At 37.4% G+C, this 18,661-nt stretch overlaps 1 protein-coding gene across 2 annotated transcripts in view; it reads left to right on the forward strand.

The window, feature by feature from the left end:
- The window catches only part of LOC111566807 (rho-related GTP-binding protein RhoG-like), a 17,476-nt gene extending 2,838 nt beyond the window's left edge, over nucleotides 1-14,638 (forward strand). The window contains exons 1-5 of one of the 2 annotated variants that reach the window (XM_055017055.1): nucleotides 783-919; nucleotides 8,424-8,532; nucleotides 9,263-9,414; nucleotides 9,514-9,684; nucleotides 11,076-14,638. In XM_055017055.1, coding sequence (XP_054873030.1) covers nucleotides 9,286-9,414; nucleotides 9,514-9,684; nucleotides 11,076-11,351 — 576 coding nt within the window. In that variant the 5' untranslated portion in view covers nucleotides 783-919; nucleotides 8,424-8,532; nucleotides 9,263-9,285 and the 3' untranslated portion in view covers nucleotides 11,352-14,638. Of the gene's footprint in view, nucleotides 1-782; nucleotides 920-8,423; nucleotides 8,533-9,262; nucleotides 9,415-9,513; nucleotides 9,685-11,075 lie in introns of those variants that run through there. The other variant, XM_023267574.3, reaches the window with a different exon arrangement.
- Nucleotides 14,639-18,661: the final 4,023 nt, after the last annotated feature.

Genomic DNA, 18,661 nt, shown 5'->3' on the forward strand with positions numbered 1-18,661 from the left:
GTGGTTTAGTCATTGTTTGGTCTATTTCAGTGTTGGAGCCCTGATTTGGACGGATTGTTGGTGGGTGTCTTAGCCCTGGCTAGGCCTGCTATTGTTGAGTGCTTTAGCTTGGATTTGGTTTGATATTTTTAGATGTTTTATTCCTGATTTGATGTGAGATTATTGGATGTTTTAGCCCCGGCTTGGTCTGATATTATTGATATTTTAGTCCTGGCTTGCTCTAATACATTTCAATCTTTTAGCCCTGGTTTGGTCTGATATTTTGAGTGTTCTCACCCTAGTTTGATCAGATGGTGCTTTAGCTTGGGTTTGGTTTGATATTTTTGGGTGTTTTATTCCTGATTTGATGAGAGATTGTTGAATGTTTTAACCCTAATTTAGCCTGATATTTTTAGATGTTTTAGACCTAATTTAGCCTGATATTGTTGGATGTTTTAGCTCTGGTTAACCTGATATCAATGGGTGTTATTTGGTCTAGCATTCACTTTTCACAAGTTTCCAGTATTCGCAAGTTTATTTACAGCAGGCAGTCCAATTGTGAACCAGCAGTTTTGTAGCTGTGGTATAAAAATATACAATTTAGTGACATAAACAGACCACGTATAGAATTGAACTTGTTAAATTGGACCCACTTTAACGGTTCTTTTTTCTTTCTCTGTGTACGGATATGCTGCTGTTGTCAGTAAATGCTTTGTCTTCACACATTCTGTTGCTGGACGAAGCGAGTGTCGGACAAACCCTTCCTGTTTCAGTTTCAACACAGACAGTTCCTCTTTGGCCTGGCGTCTTACTGGGGTGAGGAAACGCTCTTTGCCTCTGACAGACTCAGCTCGTCACGCTCAGACTCGGTCAATATTAATAGGATTATATGCAAATTGACCTGTAGAGCTGGACAGAACTGTCTGCTGTTTGAGCCTAGGTAAGTGCCAATGATCTCTGCTGTTTTAGTCCTGTTTGGTCCAGTATTCTCTAATGTAATGTTTGGTCCAGTATTCTCTAATGTTTTAGTCCTGTTTGGTCCAGTAATCTCCAATGTTTTAGTCCTGTTTGGTCCAGTATTCTCTAATGTTTTAGTCCTGTTTGGTCCAGTATTCTCTAATGTAATGTTTGGTCCAGTATTCTCTAATGTTTTAGTCCTGTTTGGTCCAGTATTCTCTCATGTTTTAGTCCTGCTTGGTCCAGTATTCTCTAATGTTTTAGTCCTGTTTGGTCCAGTATTCTCTAATGTTTTCGTCCTGTTTGGTCCACTATTCTCTCATGTTTTAGTCCTGTTTGGTCTGGTATTCTCTAATGTTTCAGTCCTGTTTGGTCCACTATTCTCTCATGTTTTAGTCCTGTTTGGTCCAGTATTCTCTAATGTTTAGTCCTGTTTGGTCTGGTATTCTCTAATGTTTCAGTCCTGTTTGGTCCAGTATTCTCTAATGTTTTAGTCCTGTTTAGTCCAGTATTCTCTCATGTTTTAGTCCTGCTTGGTCCAGTATTCTCTTATGTTTTAGTCCTGTTTGGTCCAATATTCTCTCATGTTTTATTCCTGTTTTGTCCAGTATTCTCCAATGTTTTAGACCTGTTTGGTCCAGTATTCTCTCATGTTTTATTCCTGTTTGGTCCAGTATTCTCTAATGTTTTAGTCCTGTTTGGTCCAGTATTCTTCAGTGTTTTAGTCCTGTTTGGTCCAGTATACTCTGATGTTTAAGCCTCAGTTTTTAAGAAATATTCTCTGGTGTTTCTGCTTCATTTTGGTTTGATATTCTCTGTAATTTTGGTACTACTTAGGTCCAGTATTCCTAAATGATTTGGCATCAGTTTTTCCAATGTTCTCCAGTATTTCGATCTTAATTTTGCAAAATGTCCTCTGTCTCTTCTCATCAGGTTTGTCCAATATATTAGTGTGATGTTTTGTTCCAATAACCTTTCTCAGTTGTAATTGGGCCCAGTTCTCTCTGCTATTTTAGCATTGATTTGTTGTGATATTTTCTGGTGTTTTACAATCAGTTTGGTGTGATATTCGCAAGTGTTTTGGCACTAATTTGGTGTGATATTGTCTGGTGTTTTAGCCTGTTCAGTTTGAATTTCTCTGGTGTTTTAGCCTTTATTTGGTCTCATATTCTTTGGTGTGTTAACCTCAGTTTGGTGCAATCTTATCTGTTATTTTAGCCTCAGTTTGTTGTGATATTTTCATGTGTTTCAGCCTGAGTTTGGTGTGACTTTCTTTGGTGTTTTATCCTTTCTTTGGTGTGATATTCTCTGATGTTTTAGCCTCTGTTTGGTGGGAATTTTTTTGGTGTTTTAGCCGGAGTTTGGTGTAATATAATCTGTAATTTTAGTCTCAGTTTGGTGTGAATTTCTCTAATATTCTGACACTGATTTGGTGTGATATTGTCTGGGGTTTTAGCCTTTATTTGGTGTGATATTCTCTGATGTTTTAGCTTCAGTTTGGTGTGATATTTTCAAGTGTTTTGGCACTAATTTGGTGTGATATTGCCTGGTGTTTTAGCATGTTTAGTGTGAATTTCTCTGGAGTTTTAGCCTTTATTTGGTCCAATACTCTTTGGTATTTTAGCCTCAGTTTGGTGTGAATTTCTTTGGTGTTTTATCCTTTATTTGGTTTGATACTACTTGCGATTTTTGTCTCAGTTTGTTGTGATATTATCTGGTGTTTTGGCAATAATTTTGTGTGATATGCTCTCGTGTTTTCGCCTCAGTGTGAACTGATCATCACATATGGCAGCATTAATTCGCTTCACAGTTTTATGTATATGTCTTACTATTTTACCATCCCTCTGGTTAAAGTTCCCCCTGTTCTTCCTTAAAGTTATTACAATCTACTGTTTTCTGTGAGTCATTCTGCAAGGCAGGTGTCTCCACCACATGAGGTTCTTCGGAGTTTTGAAAAGTAGAAAAAGTCAACGCAGCTGCAAAGCCAATTTTAGAGGTTTTCCCATCTGTGCTTCAGCTGCAGGGAGACTCGGTTCCTCTGTGGGTGACGACTGTCGGCCTAAACCAGCAGAATAAAATAAAAATACAGAAAGAAAAGACAGCTGACTGGACGAAACAAGATTAATTGTCAGTTCCTGAAACACAGAAATGCAAGATGAGAAAACCCATAAAGGAGGCAACATTCTGCCGGTCTCTCTATCGTCAGTGACTCTGACCACGATGTTCCAAAGCTTTTCCCATTCACCTGAACAAACTGTGGCCAAACCTTTTCTGTACTTCAGCTACAGAGACCTTCTGTTAGAGACAGAATTTCCCTCTTCATATTTGATGATATTTTAGTAAACCTCCTCAATGTTTTCTGACACATAAGTAAACGTGTTTAGTGATTCTGGGCAATAAGCTGTACAGGTTAATTTGCTTCAATAAACCACAGACAGAGAACTCATGAATATATTCTAATATGAAATATTATCAGTGAACAGTGAATCCAAATGTAGAAGCTCCTCAAACTTCCAACAGAGGACCAAATTCCCCACACTGAAAGACACAAACATGCTTGTTTTGCATCACTTTGTCGTAATTTTTCATCTCTTCTTGATTGTTTGTGACTCTTCAAGGAAGTTTGCATCTCTTCTGTGTGTTTGAGGATATTTGCACCTCTTTGTAGCAATTTTGTGCCTCTGCAAGTAGGTTTGCATCTCTTTGTAGTAAATTTGTGTCTCTTTCTAGAATGTTTGCATCTCTTTGTAGTTAATTTGTGTCTCTTTCTTGAACGTTTGCATCTTTGTTGTTAATTTGTGTCTCTTCTAAGATGTTTGCATCTCTTTGTAGTTGATTTGTTTTCTAGGAGGACGTTTGTGTCTCTTTTTGGTATTTTGTATCTCCTTGTGGTCGCTTTGCATGTCTTTTAAGAGGAAACAAGGTGTTTTCAGACACTGCTCTAGAAATTAGAACCACTTTTATTTGTTGATCATGAATGAGATGATGGCAGTACTTTACATTCATGAAGAAGCAATATTTCATTTCATGCTAATGACTGACTGGCATTAAAATAGAAAGTGCTTCTTTCAGAGTCACACTTTAATCACACAACCGCTCACAGAGGAAGATAACTTTCACACAACCAATGTGTCTCAGTGTTGATCTTGACTCTCATTTTCTTCTGATCGGGTTTGATGTAACTTTGACAACGGTCACCAGGATACGTAGCTGATTAGCTCCTAAATTAGCTAAATAAAAATGGCATTTTGTCCACCAAAGTTCAGAAAAGCTCTACTGTAAGTTGGGGTTTTCCAGTTCATTCAATGTAGCGTCATTGTAGTGCCACCTAGTGGGAGTTAATGGAACTGCAGCCAAACCCAGCTGACTTTAACACTGATTAACTGACTTTTTATCTGCTAATTTTGACGCATTTAAGTCAAGTTCAGACCCTGATTTCGAAGCTGTCACACAATCACCCGTCCGAGTTCATGCAGGTTTCCTTACCGAAGTTGTTTATTTCAACATTAAACCACAGTGACACTTTTCTACTAAAAGCTTCCTTTTTTTCCTAACAGTTACAGAAGTACACCGTTACAACACTCGGACCGTTAGTTTCTGCTGGGTCTCTGCAGGTTCATTAATCTTCAAGCGACTGAATGGTCACTTATTACTTCAGCCAATCATTTATATTTCCCCCAGGGGTCTAGTTCTCCTACAGCTTTCCTTAGTTCTTATAGGAACTGGTCCAAAGATAATGAGAAGTTGTGTGACCCTGAAAAAATGGTTATTTTAACATTATAGGTTTTAACTTTATTTTAATTTTCCAAATCTATCAAAGCTAACAGACATAGAGTAGCATGATTTTTGAAGACATGAGGCAAATATTCCAAAGTAACTGATCAAAACAATTGATGAAGATGAGTTTCTAACTAGTTTTTGCATTAAAAATGGTTGGAGTCCCTTTGTGTCTCTTTGTGGTCGTTTTGTGTCTCTGTGGTAGTTTTGTGTGTCTTTGTGGTCGTTTTGTGTCTCTGTGGTAGTTTTGTGTGTCTTTGTGGTCGTTTTGCGTCTTTGAGGTAGTTTTGTGTCGCTTTTTGGTCATTTTGTGTGTCTTCGTGGTAGTTTTGTGTGTCTTTATAGTTGTTTTGTATTTCTGTGATCGTTTTGCGTGCCTTTGTGGTAATTTTTGTATCTTTGCGGTAGTTTTGTGTCTCTTGTTGGTCATTTCGTGTCTCTTTGTAGTAGTTTTGTGTGTCTTTGTGGTAGTTTGTGTCTCTTTGTGGTCATTTTGTGTGTCTTTGAGGTAGTTTTGTGTCTCTGTGGCTGTTTTACGTGTCTCTGTGGTTATTTTGTGTCATTTCATAGTAGTTTAGATTCTCTTTTTCGTGGTTTTAGTGTCTGTCTTGTAGTTTTGTATGTTTTTGTGGTAGTTTTGTATGTTTTTGTGGTAGTTTTGCATGCTTATTTGGTAGTTTAGTATTTCCTTTCTGTGTCAGTAATTGTTTTGTGTCTTGCTGATTGTTTTGTGTCTTTGCGGTAGATAAGCATCTATTATAGTGTTTTGTTGTGGTAGTTTTTCATGTTTTGTGATAGCTTTATGTCTCTTATGGTAGATTTGCATGCCTTTGTGGTAGTTTTGTGTGTTTGGTAGTTTTGTATGTAGTTTTAATGTATTTTCTGCATGCTGTTTTTTGTGTGTCTGTAGTACTTTCTGTCAGTCTGATTGTTTTGTGTCTTGCTGATTGCTTTGCACCATAGATAAGCTTTTCATTGTGGTAGTTGTGCATGTTTTTGTGACAGATTTGTCTTTCTGTGGTACATTTGCATGTTTTTGTGGTCATTCCGTGTCTCTTTGTTGTAGATTTGCATATCTTTGTGGTCTTTTTGCGATTATTTTCAGTGGTTTTATGTGCTTTTGCGATAGTTTAGCATTTCTTTCTGGTAGTTTTCCGTGTCTCACTGATCACTTTAGGTCTTTCTGATCATCCTGTGTCTCTGTGTGGTTATTTTCTGTGGCTGTAATGGGCATTTCATGTATTATACCACATACACAATACAACAGCCAGAAAAAAGCGAAGAGCAGATAGATAGATATTCTAATTAGTCAGCAGAGTAGCAATAACTACAATTTCTCTACTGAAGTCAGCCTGATTTGATGCTGAGCACCTTTAAATAGCATACTTAATGTATTTAATTATAGACAAATCTGTCAATCTCTGTCATTAGTTGTAATTTACACAAAGAAGAAACACATTTGTCCATACTGCGTTTTCTTTTTCAGTTGTCTATGACGCAAACTCTTAAATACATCAACCTTTCTGTCTGACAGCAGCTGTTAAAAAATGAAACCAGATATCTGAGGTGTCTTTTTTTTAGATTTAAGCATCCACAGGCAGATTAGAGAAGTGAGAAAGTGTTCACAGACGAGCCAAGTCTTACTAAAAGTTGTGGATCTGAATAAATCTTTCACCGCCACAAAGGTCAGAGGTCGCAGTTTTCGTCCACGGCGCCATATCTGAACAAGACGAGGGACAGAAGAATCTGCAGGAAACTGTGAGATCAGAGGTTAGAGCTTCCAGCAGGAGTGAGATCAGCTGACCTCCGCCCAGAGAGAGGGGCAGGGTGGGGTCAGCGTCCCCAGAGTCTGGGCTGAGCCACTTTCTCCATCCACACATCTGGAGACACGCTGCAGACTCGGTGCTGCTGTTAGAAAGAGTTCATCTGATTCTTTCTGTAAGGGCTCACAGGACAACACTGGAACTCAGAATAATGCCATGATAAGGAAGACTAGCAGAGAGACACTGAAATATGGATAAAGCTGCGTTTTCATCCAAATGTAGCACAAATTTTAACTAAAATTTGACAACACACATAACGGTCTACTGCTGGTCTGAACTCTAAGTAGTTTCTCAGTTTTTTTCCTCACCGTGTGCTCATTTGAAGTATAACGTTCTGCACCTCAGTGGAAACAGAACAGCCATGAAGGACAGAAAACTCAGAGGGTCAATCTATAATTGAGGGAATTTTGAAGTCCATGGGATATATCTGCATACATTTTTATTAAAAATAAAAAATAATGTTTTTTATGTTCATTATGATCATGTCTTTACAAATTCCATAATTATTTATTCTGCAAACAATCACTGATTAAGAAAAAAATGACTGGATATCACTGAGATGTCAACTATGATAGAAAAAGTCCCGCAATTATATATTAGCCCGTGCAGAATGACTTGAAAATGATGTAGAATTATGGAAAATTTGTCCACAATGACACGAAATTTGTCCTCAATGACTTGAAAATTATCCCAAAGACACAAAAATGATGGAAAATGATGAGAAATGATGAAAGCTGATGCAAAACTTTTGAAACTGACAAGAAAGTTGTCCAAAATGACTCAAAAATTGTCCAAAATCACTTGAAAATGATCCATAATTACAGAAAATTAGTCCAGAATGAAATGAAATTTGTCCTAAATGACTCGAAAATTATCCCAAACACACAAAAATGATCCAAAATGAGGAGAAATGATCCAAACTGACGTAACACTTTTTGAAATTTACAAGAAAATGATCACATGACCTGCTCCACATGATGTCATTTCCTCCTAAGGAAAAGACTGGCCAGACTCCAAGGCTTTCTGAGTTATTTAATATAAAGTAGTCAGCAGGTTTACTTCAATATCTTTAGAAATAACTTTATATTTCAATTTTACTCAATTGTATATATAATATTTAGAAGAATCTTTCTGTAAAAATGCCATGTGATATTTGGTTAGAATAAAAGAAATGTTGATTTTAGGTCTGAAAACAGCAAAAATGTCAACTAAGATACCTGTCAGCTATGGTAGAGAAAGTCCTACAATTACATATTGACCCCAGAAATGTCTTCTGTGCAAAATGACACAGTTAGTCCTAAAAGAAAAGGAAAAAAAGTTAAATTACTTTAATTATTTATTATACAAAAATTGAAAAACCTGGAATCAACATCACTAACATTTTTCAAAGTGCCCATACTTGAAAAAATATGTTGACTCTACACACTGCAGATATTTAACTAGTTTTTCCGTACTTATCTCCTCTCCTGTGTGTAAACAAAGCCTACAGGCCATAGTCTCATAATCTTTGTCACAGGGGACTGACGGCTTCAAGAATTTAAAAAAAAAGTAAAATAAAGTGATTCTGTGGATCATTTCCGTCATAGACGATTAGTTCAAGGACCATCTGAAAGTTGAACATCTGTCCATTCTGTCTGTTTTTTCACTTTCTGGCTGATACGTGGTGATTGTTTTTTCTGCGACAACATTCCTTTCAAACGCACCGGCAGGTTTTGCGGCTCATTGTTTTGCATGTTAGCGGTGACATTCAAATATGTGTGTGTGTGTTTGAATCTGTGTGTATGTGCAGGATAACATCTCTGTTTTGTTTAGAAGCTGTTTCCTTCTGTGGCAGTCATTTACATAAACACAAATACTGACGGAGGACAAACTCTCCCCTCTCTGCAGTTGGACGATGGGACGTCTCATGTTCCTGAACAAGCTCTGTTAACCGAAGGAAACCGAAGCGTCTCTGGCAGCGGCAGCACGACGAGTTGTGTAGAGTCAGAGCTCACAGGTGAGTTGGTGTCTGTTAGGTACACTATATAGTCTGTACTGCCTCACGAGGAACACACAAAGAGACAAAAACAACCACACAGACACACAAAATGACTGCAAAAAGACCCAAAACTTACAATAGAGAGACAAAATGACTACAAATAGATGCTAAATGACAATTTAAAAATGGAAAACAACTAGAAAGAGACAAAAAAAGACAACAAGGAGACAAATATGACTACATGGACTAAAAATAACTGCAAACAAGCACAAATGAACACAAAATGAAAAAAAACTGCAAAAGAAACACAAAACGACAAAAAGATGCAAAACTACAACAAAAAGACACAAAACAACTACAAAAAGACACAAAACAACTACAAAATGACACAAAACAACTACAAAGAGACACAAAACAAAAACACACAAAAGAATTACAAAAAGATACACAATATCTACATAAAGACACAAAATAACTACAAAGGGAAACTGAAGGACCACAAAGGAATACAAAACAGCTACAAAAAGATGCAAAATGATTACAGAGATATAAAACAACCACAAAAAGATACAAAACAACAACAGAAAGACACAAAACAACTACATAAAGATGCAAAATGACTACAAAGACGATCATTAAAAGGCACCAAACGACAACAAAGAGTGTTTGGTGTCTTCTTTATTGTGTTAAATAAGTTGCCGCCATCATAACTCCCTGTTTGAATGTAGGACTGATGTGTGTGTTGCAGGTTGCTGAAGGACACGGGTCGTCATGCAGACTATAAAGTGTGTGGTTGTGGGCGACGGCGCTGTGGGGAAGACCTGCCTCCTCATCTCCTACACCACCGGAGCTTTTCCCAAAGAGTACATCCCCACTGTGTTCGACAACTACAGCAGCCAGGTGAGCGTCCAAAGGGTTTATATCTGGCCGAACCGATGCTCACCGAGCTCTGTTCACCTGTGTGTGTTCACCTGCGTGTGTTCACCTGTGAGTGTTCAGGTGACGGTGGACGGCCGGATCATCAGCCTGAACCTGTGGGACACGGCGGGTCAGGAGGAGTACGACCGGCTGAGGACGCTGTCCTACCCGCAGACCAACGTCTTCGTCATCTGCTTCTCCATCTCAAGCCCCGCCTCCTACGAGAACGTCAAGCACAAGTGGCATCCAGAGGTCAGAAGTCACCACCATGGCTTACTTCCAAATCCTCCACTCATTCCCGACTCCCTGTCTAGGAACTACTATATAGTGACAGTGAATATAGTGAAGTATTTATATATATATATATATATATAGTATGGTATGGTATGGTATGGTATAGTATAGTATAGTCACTGCTGTTGCTCAATTAAAACATATCAGATAGATGCCAATTTGTTTGTTTTGTTTGTGTTATGTTATATCGCTCAGCTTCCATTAAACATATCAATACAAATAACTTTTAATTGTAATGTTTTTGCGTTGTAAGTCATGGATTTGTCTCATGCCTGTTGTCTTTTTGACAGACTACACAACAAACAAGATACATGATGTAGAAAATAGGTCTTAACTCTGTAAAACATGTCTTAATGCTCTAAAATACGTCTTAAAGCTCTAAAATACGTCTTAATGCTCCAAAATATGCCTGAACTCTCTAACATATGTCTTAATGCTCTAAAATAGATCCCAATGCTCTAAAAAATGCCTTAACACTCTAAAATACATTTTAAAGCTCTAAAATACATCTTAAGTCTCTAAAATACGTCTTAACACTCTAAAATACATCCTAACACTCTATAATATGTAATATCACTCTACAATACCTCCTAATGCTCTAAAATATGCCTTAACTCTCTAAAATATGTCTTAACACTCTAAAATACGTCCTAACGCTTTAAAAGACATCTTCACTCTCTAAAATACATCCTGACACTCTCAAATACACCTTAACGCTCTAAAATACGTCTTAACACTCTAAAATACATCCTAACACTCTATAATATGTAATATCACTCTACAATACCTCCTAATGCTGTAAAATATGCCTTAACTCTCTAAAATATGTCTTAACACTCTAAAATACGTCCTAACACTTTAAAAGACATCTTCACTCTCTAAAATACATCCTGACACTCTCAAATACACCTTAACGCTCTAAAATACACCTTAACGCTCTAAAATACATCTTAACGCTCTAAAATACGCCTTAATGCTCTAAAATAAGTCTTAACTCTCTAAAATACGCCTTAATGCTCTAAAATACATCTTAACTCTCTAAAATACGTCTTAATGCTCTAAAATACGTCTTAATGCTCCAAAATACGTCTTAATGCTCCAAAATACATCTTAACTCTCTAAAATACATCTTAATGCTCTAAAATCCGTCTTAGCGCTCTAAAATATGCCTTGATGCTCTAAAATATGTATTATGCAGTCTGGGTGGTGAGGGAGGGAGGTGGAAATATGCAGACCAGATGATGTTTTTGATATGAGATTGGAAGTGAAGTGAGGAATCAATGATGACACCCAGACTCTATCTATCCAGATCAGATCTGAGCCTTTTCTCCTCCGTTTACTGGCCCCAGGTGTCCCACCACTGCCCCGGCGTTCCCATCCTCCTGGTCGGCACGAAGAGCGACCTCCGGAATGACGCTGAGACTCAGAAGAAGCTGAAGGAGCAGAACCAGACGCCCGTCACCCACCAGCAGGGCGCCGCTCTGGCCCGCCAGATCCAGGCGGTGCGCTACCTGGAGTGTTCGGCCCTCAACCAGGACGGCATCAAGGACGTGTTCACTGAAGCCGTGAGGGCCTTCCTCAACCCACAGCCCACCGTCAGCAAGAAGCTCTGCGTCCTGCTGTAGGACCGCTCAGAGACTGGTCCGAGGATTCACGTTAAAGATGTGTTTGGAGAGTTTTATCTTGTAATTAAAAAAAGGGAAGGTTTGAATGGAGGAGGAGCTGAAAACATGTCAACTGTCCACCTTAGTCCGTAACAGGATGAACATCATGACTGAGGATCTGAGTTCAGATCAGGGATTTGAAGTTAATTTTTCCAACTGAAAATCTGCACGAAAATTAAATTCAAACTAGAAACACCCTCACTTAGTTTCTCTACAAGTTCAAGTTTAATTCTCCTTCAGATTTTACAAAGACTCCTGCAGATTAAAGTGCTTTTATGTTGCTTTTCAAACACTGAACCAGATCATTCCATTTGAAATCATCACGTTTTTAGCAGATATTCATTTAGATTGGCCTGAATTTTTTATAGAACTAAAGTATAGATATTATTAATTATATATGTGAAATACTTTACGAGATATAGTTTATTTCTTTTTCTAATTTACAGTCAATCCACTTTCAGCAGTTGTTTGTAAAAATCTGAGGCTGTTTGAGCAACAATATCTTCGGAGCTATTAAAGATAAAAGCCTGAATATTTCAGTGTAGTTTCTCATCACGCCAATGACTGGAAATCTGCACTATATAAATACACAAGTACATCAAATAAGAGCTCATGTTAGCAAAATAAATTACTCATATGTGGCTGCACATTACAATAATACAAAACTAAACATATAGAATAGTTTTAAATATGAAATACTTGATGACAAAAATGAAAAATAAAGTTATTTTATTAAACTGAGGTGGACAAGTTGTTCCACAAAAAACTTAAATACAGGTAGATAGTCTGAGTTCTGGAGTTTCTCCAAATATAACTCTGAAAATCGATGACATTAATATAAACTACATTGAAAATTTCAGGGTTTTGGATTTAATAGCTTCTGAGATATTCAAATTCAAATTTCAATGTATGAAAAAACGCGCTAAACGTTGGCTGATGGTTAATTTAATCCCGTCACACAGAGAAGAAAGTTCCTGAGAATCCGTCTGTTTTGAAGTTTCCTTCAGTTTCTCGCTGATCCACTGATATTTGTTCATACATCCAGAAACACTGCAAATAGGAGCTGCTCATCGTCGATTCTGCTGCTTTCAATGTGACTAAAAGTAAACAGAAACAGATTAAAAACAAGGCTGAAGTTGTGCCTCACACTGAAAAAACTCTGGATCTTTATGGCTGTACAACAAAATGCATTCGTGCAAATATTTCGATTGATTCAGATGAACGATCTGAACTGTTTTCAGATGAATCTGGGGGTCAGACAGGGACCAGATCTGTTATTTTAAACAAATATAGAGTTTTATTATTGATACTGAGAATGTTGCTTAACTGCACAGAGAGTTTACATGGAGAGTTGTGGCAACTTTTAGAGATCAAACGCTGCAAATAAAAACTTTAAAATGCACTGAAAGTAGGTAGAGAGATAAAAACGGTTTCAAGTTTGAACACAAAAAGATCAATCATGTTCTCAGTGTGGAAATCAGACAATCAAATGTACGGAAGAAGCTTCGACAGACTTTTTAGAATCCTTGAATTTTAGAACAGCGTTCAAAATGCAGTCCCTCCAGGAATTCACGATGTTGCAATCGCAATAATTAACGCGCAATTTCAACCAATCTCCGTGAATTCTGCACGACTTTGCAATTTTGTCCATCACATCGCAACTGTTATGCAATTTTTTCCCAGCCTTCCGTGAGTTCCACCAATCATAGCGGTCCCCACAGCGCCGCAAATTTCATCACAACAAATACGCTTAAAACATTGCAACTTGCATCGCAATTTTTTAGAAAAGCTGCTGTGAATTCAGGCAATTTAGGCCGCAACAATCTGGAAAAAAAAGCTCGCGAAATCCCGGTGGGACTGAAAATCAGAGTTTCGAGGAAAAAAATGAATTCTAAGTTTAAAATCAGGATTTTGGGTTTAAAGGTGAAAAAAGTCAAAGTCAAAATTCAGAATTTACATTAGGGATTCAGAGGAAAATGTCAGAATTCTTGTGTTTTAAGTCAGATTTCTGATTTTAGATTCTGACTTTAAACTGGATTACTGAGAAAAATGCCCGAATTCTGGTTTTAAAGTCAGAATTCTAAATTTAAAATCGGAATTTTGTGGAAAAACAGCAGGAAATCAGAATTCAAAATGACTATTCTGAGAAAAAAGAATTCTGAGTTTAAATTCAGACTTCATGGAAAAACGAGGAAAATAATTTACAACTGGAATTCAGAGAAATAAGAATTTTTATTTTAGAAAGAGAATTCTAAGCTTAAATGTCATAATTCTGAGTACAAAATCTGAATTTTATGTTTTTTAATTGTATTTCTTTATAATTTAATTTCATCTCCAGGCTGAAAATTCCTGTTCTGCCCTTCACCTATAATATAAACTAATAAAAAGTCAGTTTAAAAGAATAAGGGAAATGCCATGCTTAATGAGTGGGAAATCAAAAAGAAGAAGAAAAGCCTTAAAAATGAAGTTTGCATATGTTTGGTGGGGAAAAAATCCAAAGATATATGTGTGGAGTTTTGGTGAAAAAGCCTGTATCTAAACAGAAACTTTGTGAAAAGTTGTGAAGTGAGACGAGTACAAAGATCCAGTGACATCCGGAGAAAATGTTCGTGATCTGCAAACCAGAAGCAAAAGACCAACAACTGCAATAAAAAACTAACATCTGGTTCTTTGATAGGTCCAAACCTGTGTACATAGAAAAGGCAAAAAACTAGAACTTCAGCAGGAAACATCTAAAAGTCTAAAAACTCTGTCGTGTTAGCGGCCAACAAGATCAAAACTGGACTTATCTTAATTTACTGTTTCTAGTTGGAACAGACATCTCTAAACAAACAAGGGGGTCTTTGACACCATTTATCAGGTACTTATAATGCAGTCCTGAGGTTCCTCCACAGACAGTTTCACCACCATGTGGGTCTCTGGTCTTCAACAGGACATTAGCCAAGTGTTTGGGGGTAAAAATAAACATCTGGGACTCCCCGCCAGTCGGTTAGAACTGAAGAAGTTTCTTGGATGAAGGTGAAACACTTTCAAGAACCAATCCAGTAGCCTGAAGCCCTTTCACAACTGGCTCCTTCACAACTCCACAGGATTTTTGTCGTTAGCCGCAATGCTAGCACTGCTAATCATCTGAAGCAGCTCCTCCACTTGTAAACATGATTGAAAATGTGATTGTTTTTGTTGCAGATTTAATTTCCTGTATTTTTATTTAAATGTGACATAACATTTAAAACATGTTTCATACAGTATGCCTGCCTACTGTGGTTTATTCAAATTTCATCATCTTCAACAAGCAGCGGTGCTTCGAGCTAAATGCTAACAGCATCATTTTCACATGCAAAGAAATAAGCTATTTAATCTGACTGCTGGATTTCAATGCTGATAACTCCTGGATAAGCCAAAAAGGACCCTGCAAATACCCTTTATTTTTTTGTCTGATAAGTTGTTGGACTGGTTAAAGAGTCTGATAAATAAAAAGTTCAGAAATAAAGAGAAAAATTTCGACACATTCTCAATAACGGACAGCCATACAGTAGCAGCTGTAGACCTTTTCTAAAATACATCCCTCTAATTGTCTGTTTTCTTCTAAATGAGAGAATAATTTACTAAACGAACATCATTCTGTATTGAAGGAGACCAGCAACGGAAACCATAAACTCATTAAGATAAAGTTTACTGAGCTAACAAATCAACTGAGAAGTAGGTTCATTTTCTCAAATATAATCTTTTTGCAACCAGAGAAGTCCTCAACTTGTCAGTCAGATCTACACCCGAGGTTCATCTTTCATATATGCTGTGTGGTATTTGCAGAAAAATAAAAAAATGAAATGAACACATAACATACAATACATAAATTAAGAATATAAACAAAGCTTGCTCGTAGGGGATCAAGGAAATCTTTTACATATGGTCCAAAAGTAGCCAGGTCTCCGTTATTTTAAACCAGGGATGTCAAACTCATTCTAGTTCAGGGGAAACATTCAGCCCAGTTTGCTCTCCAGTGGACCGGACCAGTAAAGTCACAGCATAATAACCTATAAATAACCACAACTCCGCATTTCTCCTTTGTTTCAATGGAAAAAAGTACATTCTGAAAATTTTAAATTTATTCTATCTATCTTTATTTAACCTTTATTTTACCAGGTAAGTTACTAGTTCTCATGCTGCCTCTTGACCTGGTCAAGAGGCAGCATACAAATATTCACATTAAAAGAACTATCTCTTTACAAATCAGTATGAACAAAATGAAATTTGTTAAGAAAAATAAGTTCAATTTCAGCAATTATATACCTCAGTTTATCATTTACACATTACAACTTCCAGATCACAAAGTGTGTACAAAGGAACACATTTAGTCATCTGGAACTGAACACTATGGTATTTTACTTTAAAAGTTAACCTCCACAATTAGGAACATTATACGGTTTTAACTTTAATGTGTATTATATAGTCTAGTAAAGTTGTATTTTAGATATTTTTTGTTGGGTTTAACATCCGCTTCAGTTCCAACCAACATCAAACAAGTGGCCGTTCAAATGAAACTCAAATTTTAAGCAAATTTACAGAGAATGTGACTCAACGCTACATGAGTGTGAACACAGCAGGAGAAGATGGTTCAGGGAAGCTTAAACAGTGAAAAAGGAAGTTGAAAACTTGTCGGAAAATCTGAAACTTCTGGGAACTTCGCTCCACAAACAGCTGACAAACAGTTTGATGGGTCTATTCATGTATGTCACAAATCTACTATTCTGCTATTCATGTTCGCCAAATCTGCTGCAGTTTGAACGTCAAATTTTCAAACTTAAACGATGTTTGTTAATATTTTTTAGGGAGAACTTCTATTCTTTAAGTTTCCCAAATGCCGCCTTTCAACCAGTAAAACAGGTGTAACACTGTAAACTGATTTCAGCCGTCTGAGTGTCTCTCTGTTCTCACCCTGTGAAGCTGTTTTGTTGTTCAGGTAAACGAAATTGGGGAAGTAAGTTTAATAAATGACCTGCACACAAACAGCTTCCCCAAATGATGAAAGGGCTCTTATGGTATCAGCTAATAAAATAATCAAATCACAAACACACCTGATGGCACATTCACAGGGGATCTAACCACAACATGGAGCTCAGGGCTTTTTAAAAAGTCTTTTTATAGTCGAATCAAAAGTAAAAAAAAACAACATTGCCAAAGAGCACATTAAACACCAAGAATTAGACACCAGATGGGATTCTACTCTGACCCATTTTGCTCCTTCTTGGAACTGTTGGCTCATTTATACATGTCACATGGGAATGTCCAGGAGTTTTTGGTTTGTCAGTATTCTGACAGAACCAACGGGGGTAGAAATATCAATGGTTCCAGCTTTTTAGACATTGCCTATGTGGAGCTATCATCAGCAAGAGTCAATGATGCAAGACTAAACACAAGAGAACAAGAGATTTAGTTTGCGTCTGTAAAGATGAATAACACCAACAAAACTTCTTCACAATGAGAACCAAGACTCAGGTTATAGCCTCTGAAAACTTCACGTTACGATAAATTGGAAATATTCAGTTAATTTTCCGTGAAACTATCAATTGACTAGTTGTTTCAGCTGTACAAGGGAAGAAGTTGGGTAGATGAACATCGCAAGACTCTAAGGATGAAACCACAGTGAAGCTCCTTGGTCTGGAGGAAGGAGACGCTGGAGACTTCCACTTTCTGATGTTCATCACAATAAACTTCCAGAAACGCAGTTAGAACAACAACCACAAACACTGCAATGATCGCAAAGACACACAGAACACCAAAGAGACACAAAAAGACCACATACAGACAAAATGATCACGAAGAGACTCAAAACAGCTGCGAAGATATGCAAATCCACCACAAAGAAACAGAAAACAACAACAAAGAGACAAAATATCACCTCAAACAGATGCACAACAACAACAAAGAGACATAAAACAACCAGAAAGAGACACAAAATGACCACAAAATGACAAAATGTCCACAAAGAGACCCAAACAACAACAAAGAGAGACAAAATGGCCACAAAGCAACACATAAAGACCAAAATGAGAATCAAGATGACAAAATATATCTGAAACAATCATAAAAGAGATGATAAAGGCCAGAATGAGACACAAAATAACAACAAAAACACACGAGATGACAAAAATGCTGCAAAACAATCACAAAAGGCAGAAACGCAAAGACTTCAAAGTGACTACAAAGAGATGCAAGACAACAAAAAATTCTGTGTTCCCAGAAGCTACGACTGACTTGGCTGGGACCAACAGTCAAAACTTCTCAGTTGAACTGCAGGCAGTGTTTTTATAAAGCTAGAGAGGAACATAAAACATAGTGGATCAACAATATGAAGGCAGCATGGTTCAAAAATGGTGTACCGAGGAGCAAAATGTCAAGAGATACATTTAACATGGTGAAACGTCTTTTTACAGTTGACGCAGAGGAGAAAGAAAAAGTTTGTAGAGGCTGGAAATAGTCAAATATCTATAGTTTATGAGACACGATGGACGGACGGACGGAGGGAGGGACGGATGGATGGACAGACGGATAGACAGACAGATACTTTATTAATCCTGAGGGAAATTCCAAGTGTTCAGCAGCTTGCATACAGCAACAGAAATGACAAACAGACAAGACAGGCAGGTTAGTAACATTAAAGGTTAGTAAATAGACATGTTGATTCATTTTGGTCATTTAAAAATAATCATCTTTTTTTTTGTTCTTTTTGTGTGATTTTTGGTATTCTGTGGCAAACTGCACCAAACACATTTTTGAGTTTTGAGAACTGCTGTAAAAATGAGACAACAGAAAGTGAAAATGTGACAGAAACTGGTTTTACTTCAGATTAAAACGGCGTTAAAGGCGAACAGTTTGAGGAGAATCTGAGCTGCGCGTTCGGCCGTACAGATGACAGGATTACAGATTGTTGAGTTGACTCCAGGCGTCAGTTTGAGGGTTAAAGAAGCAGTCGGTGTGGTTTGTGTGACCGAGTTGTTTCAGGATGTCGTGTTTTCCTCCGGAGTGTCTCCTCAGAGGCCAGGGGTCAGTTCCTCTTCCTGCCCCTTGTCTTCAAACGAAGCTTCTCTGAGACTTTAAGCTGCTCATCGATAAATGAGACACGTGATCTAACAGGAAAACACTGAGGTCAACGTCTTTTTGGTGCAAACTCATCATCCTTCTGATACTTAGGGGTTGTAGACTGAATCTGTCAGCGTTTATGACTCAATAAAGGTTTCACACCATCAAAATAAAACAAAAGTTATTGTCAA

The sequence above is a fragment of the Amphiprion ocellaris genome, chromosome 14, assembly GCF_022539595.1.
Source record: "Amphiprion ocellaris isolate individual 3 ecotype Okinawa chromosome 14, ASM2253959v1, whole genome shotgun sequence".
Lineage (NCBI taxonomy): Eukaryota > Metazoa > Chordata > Actinopteri > Pomacentridae > Amphiprion > Amphiprion ocellaris.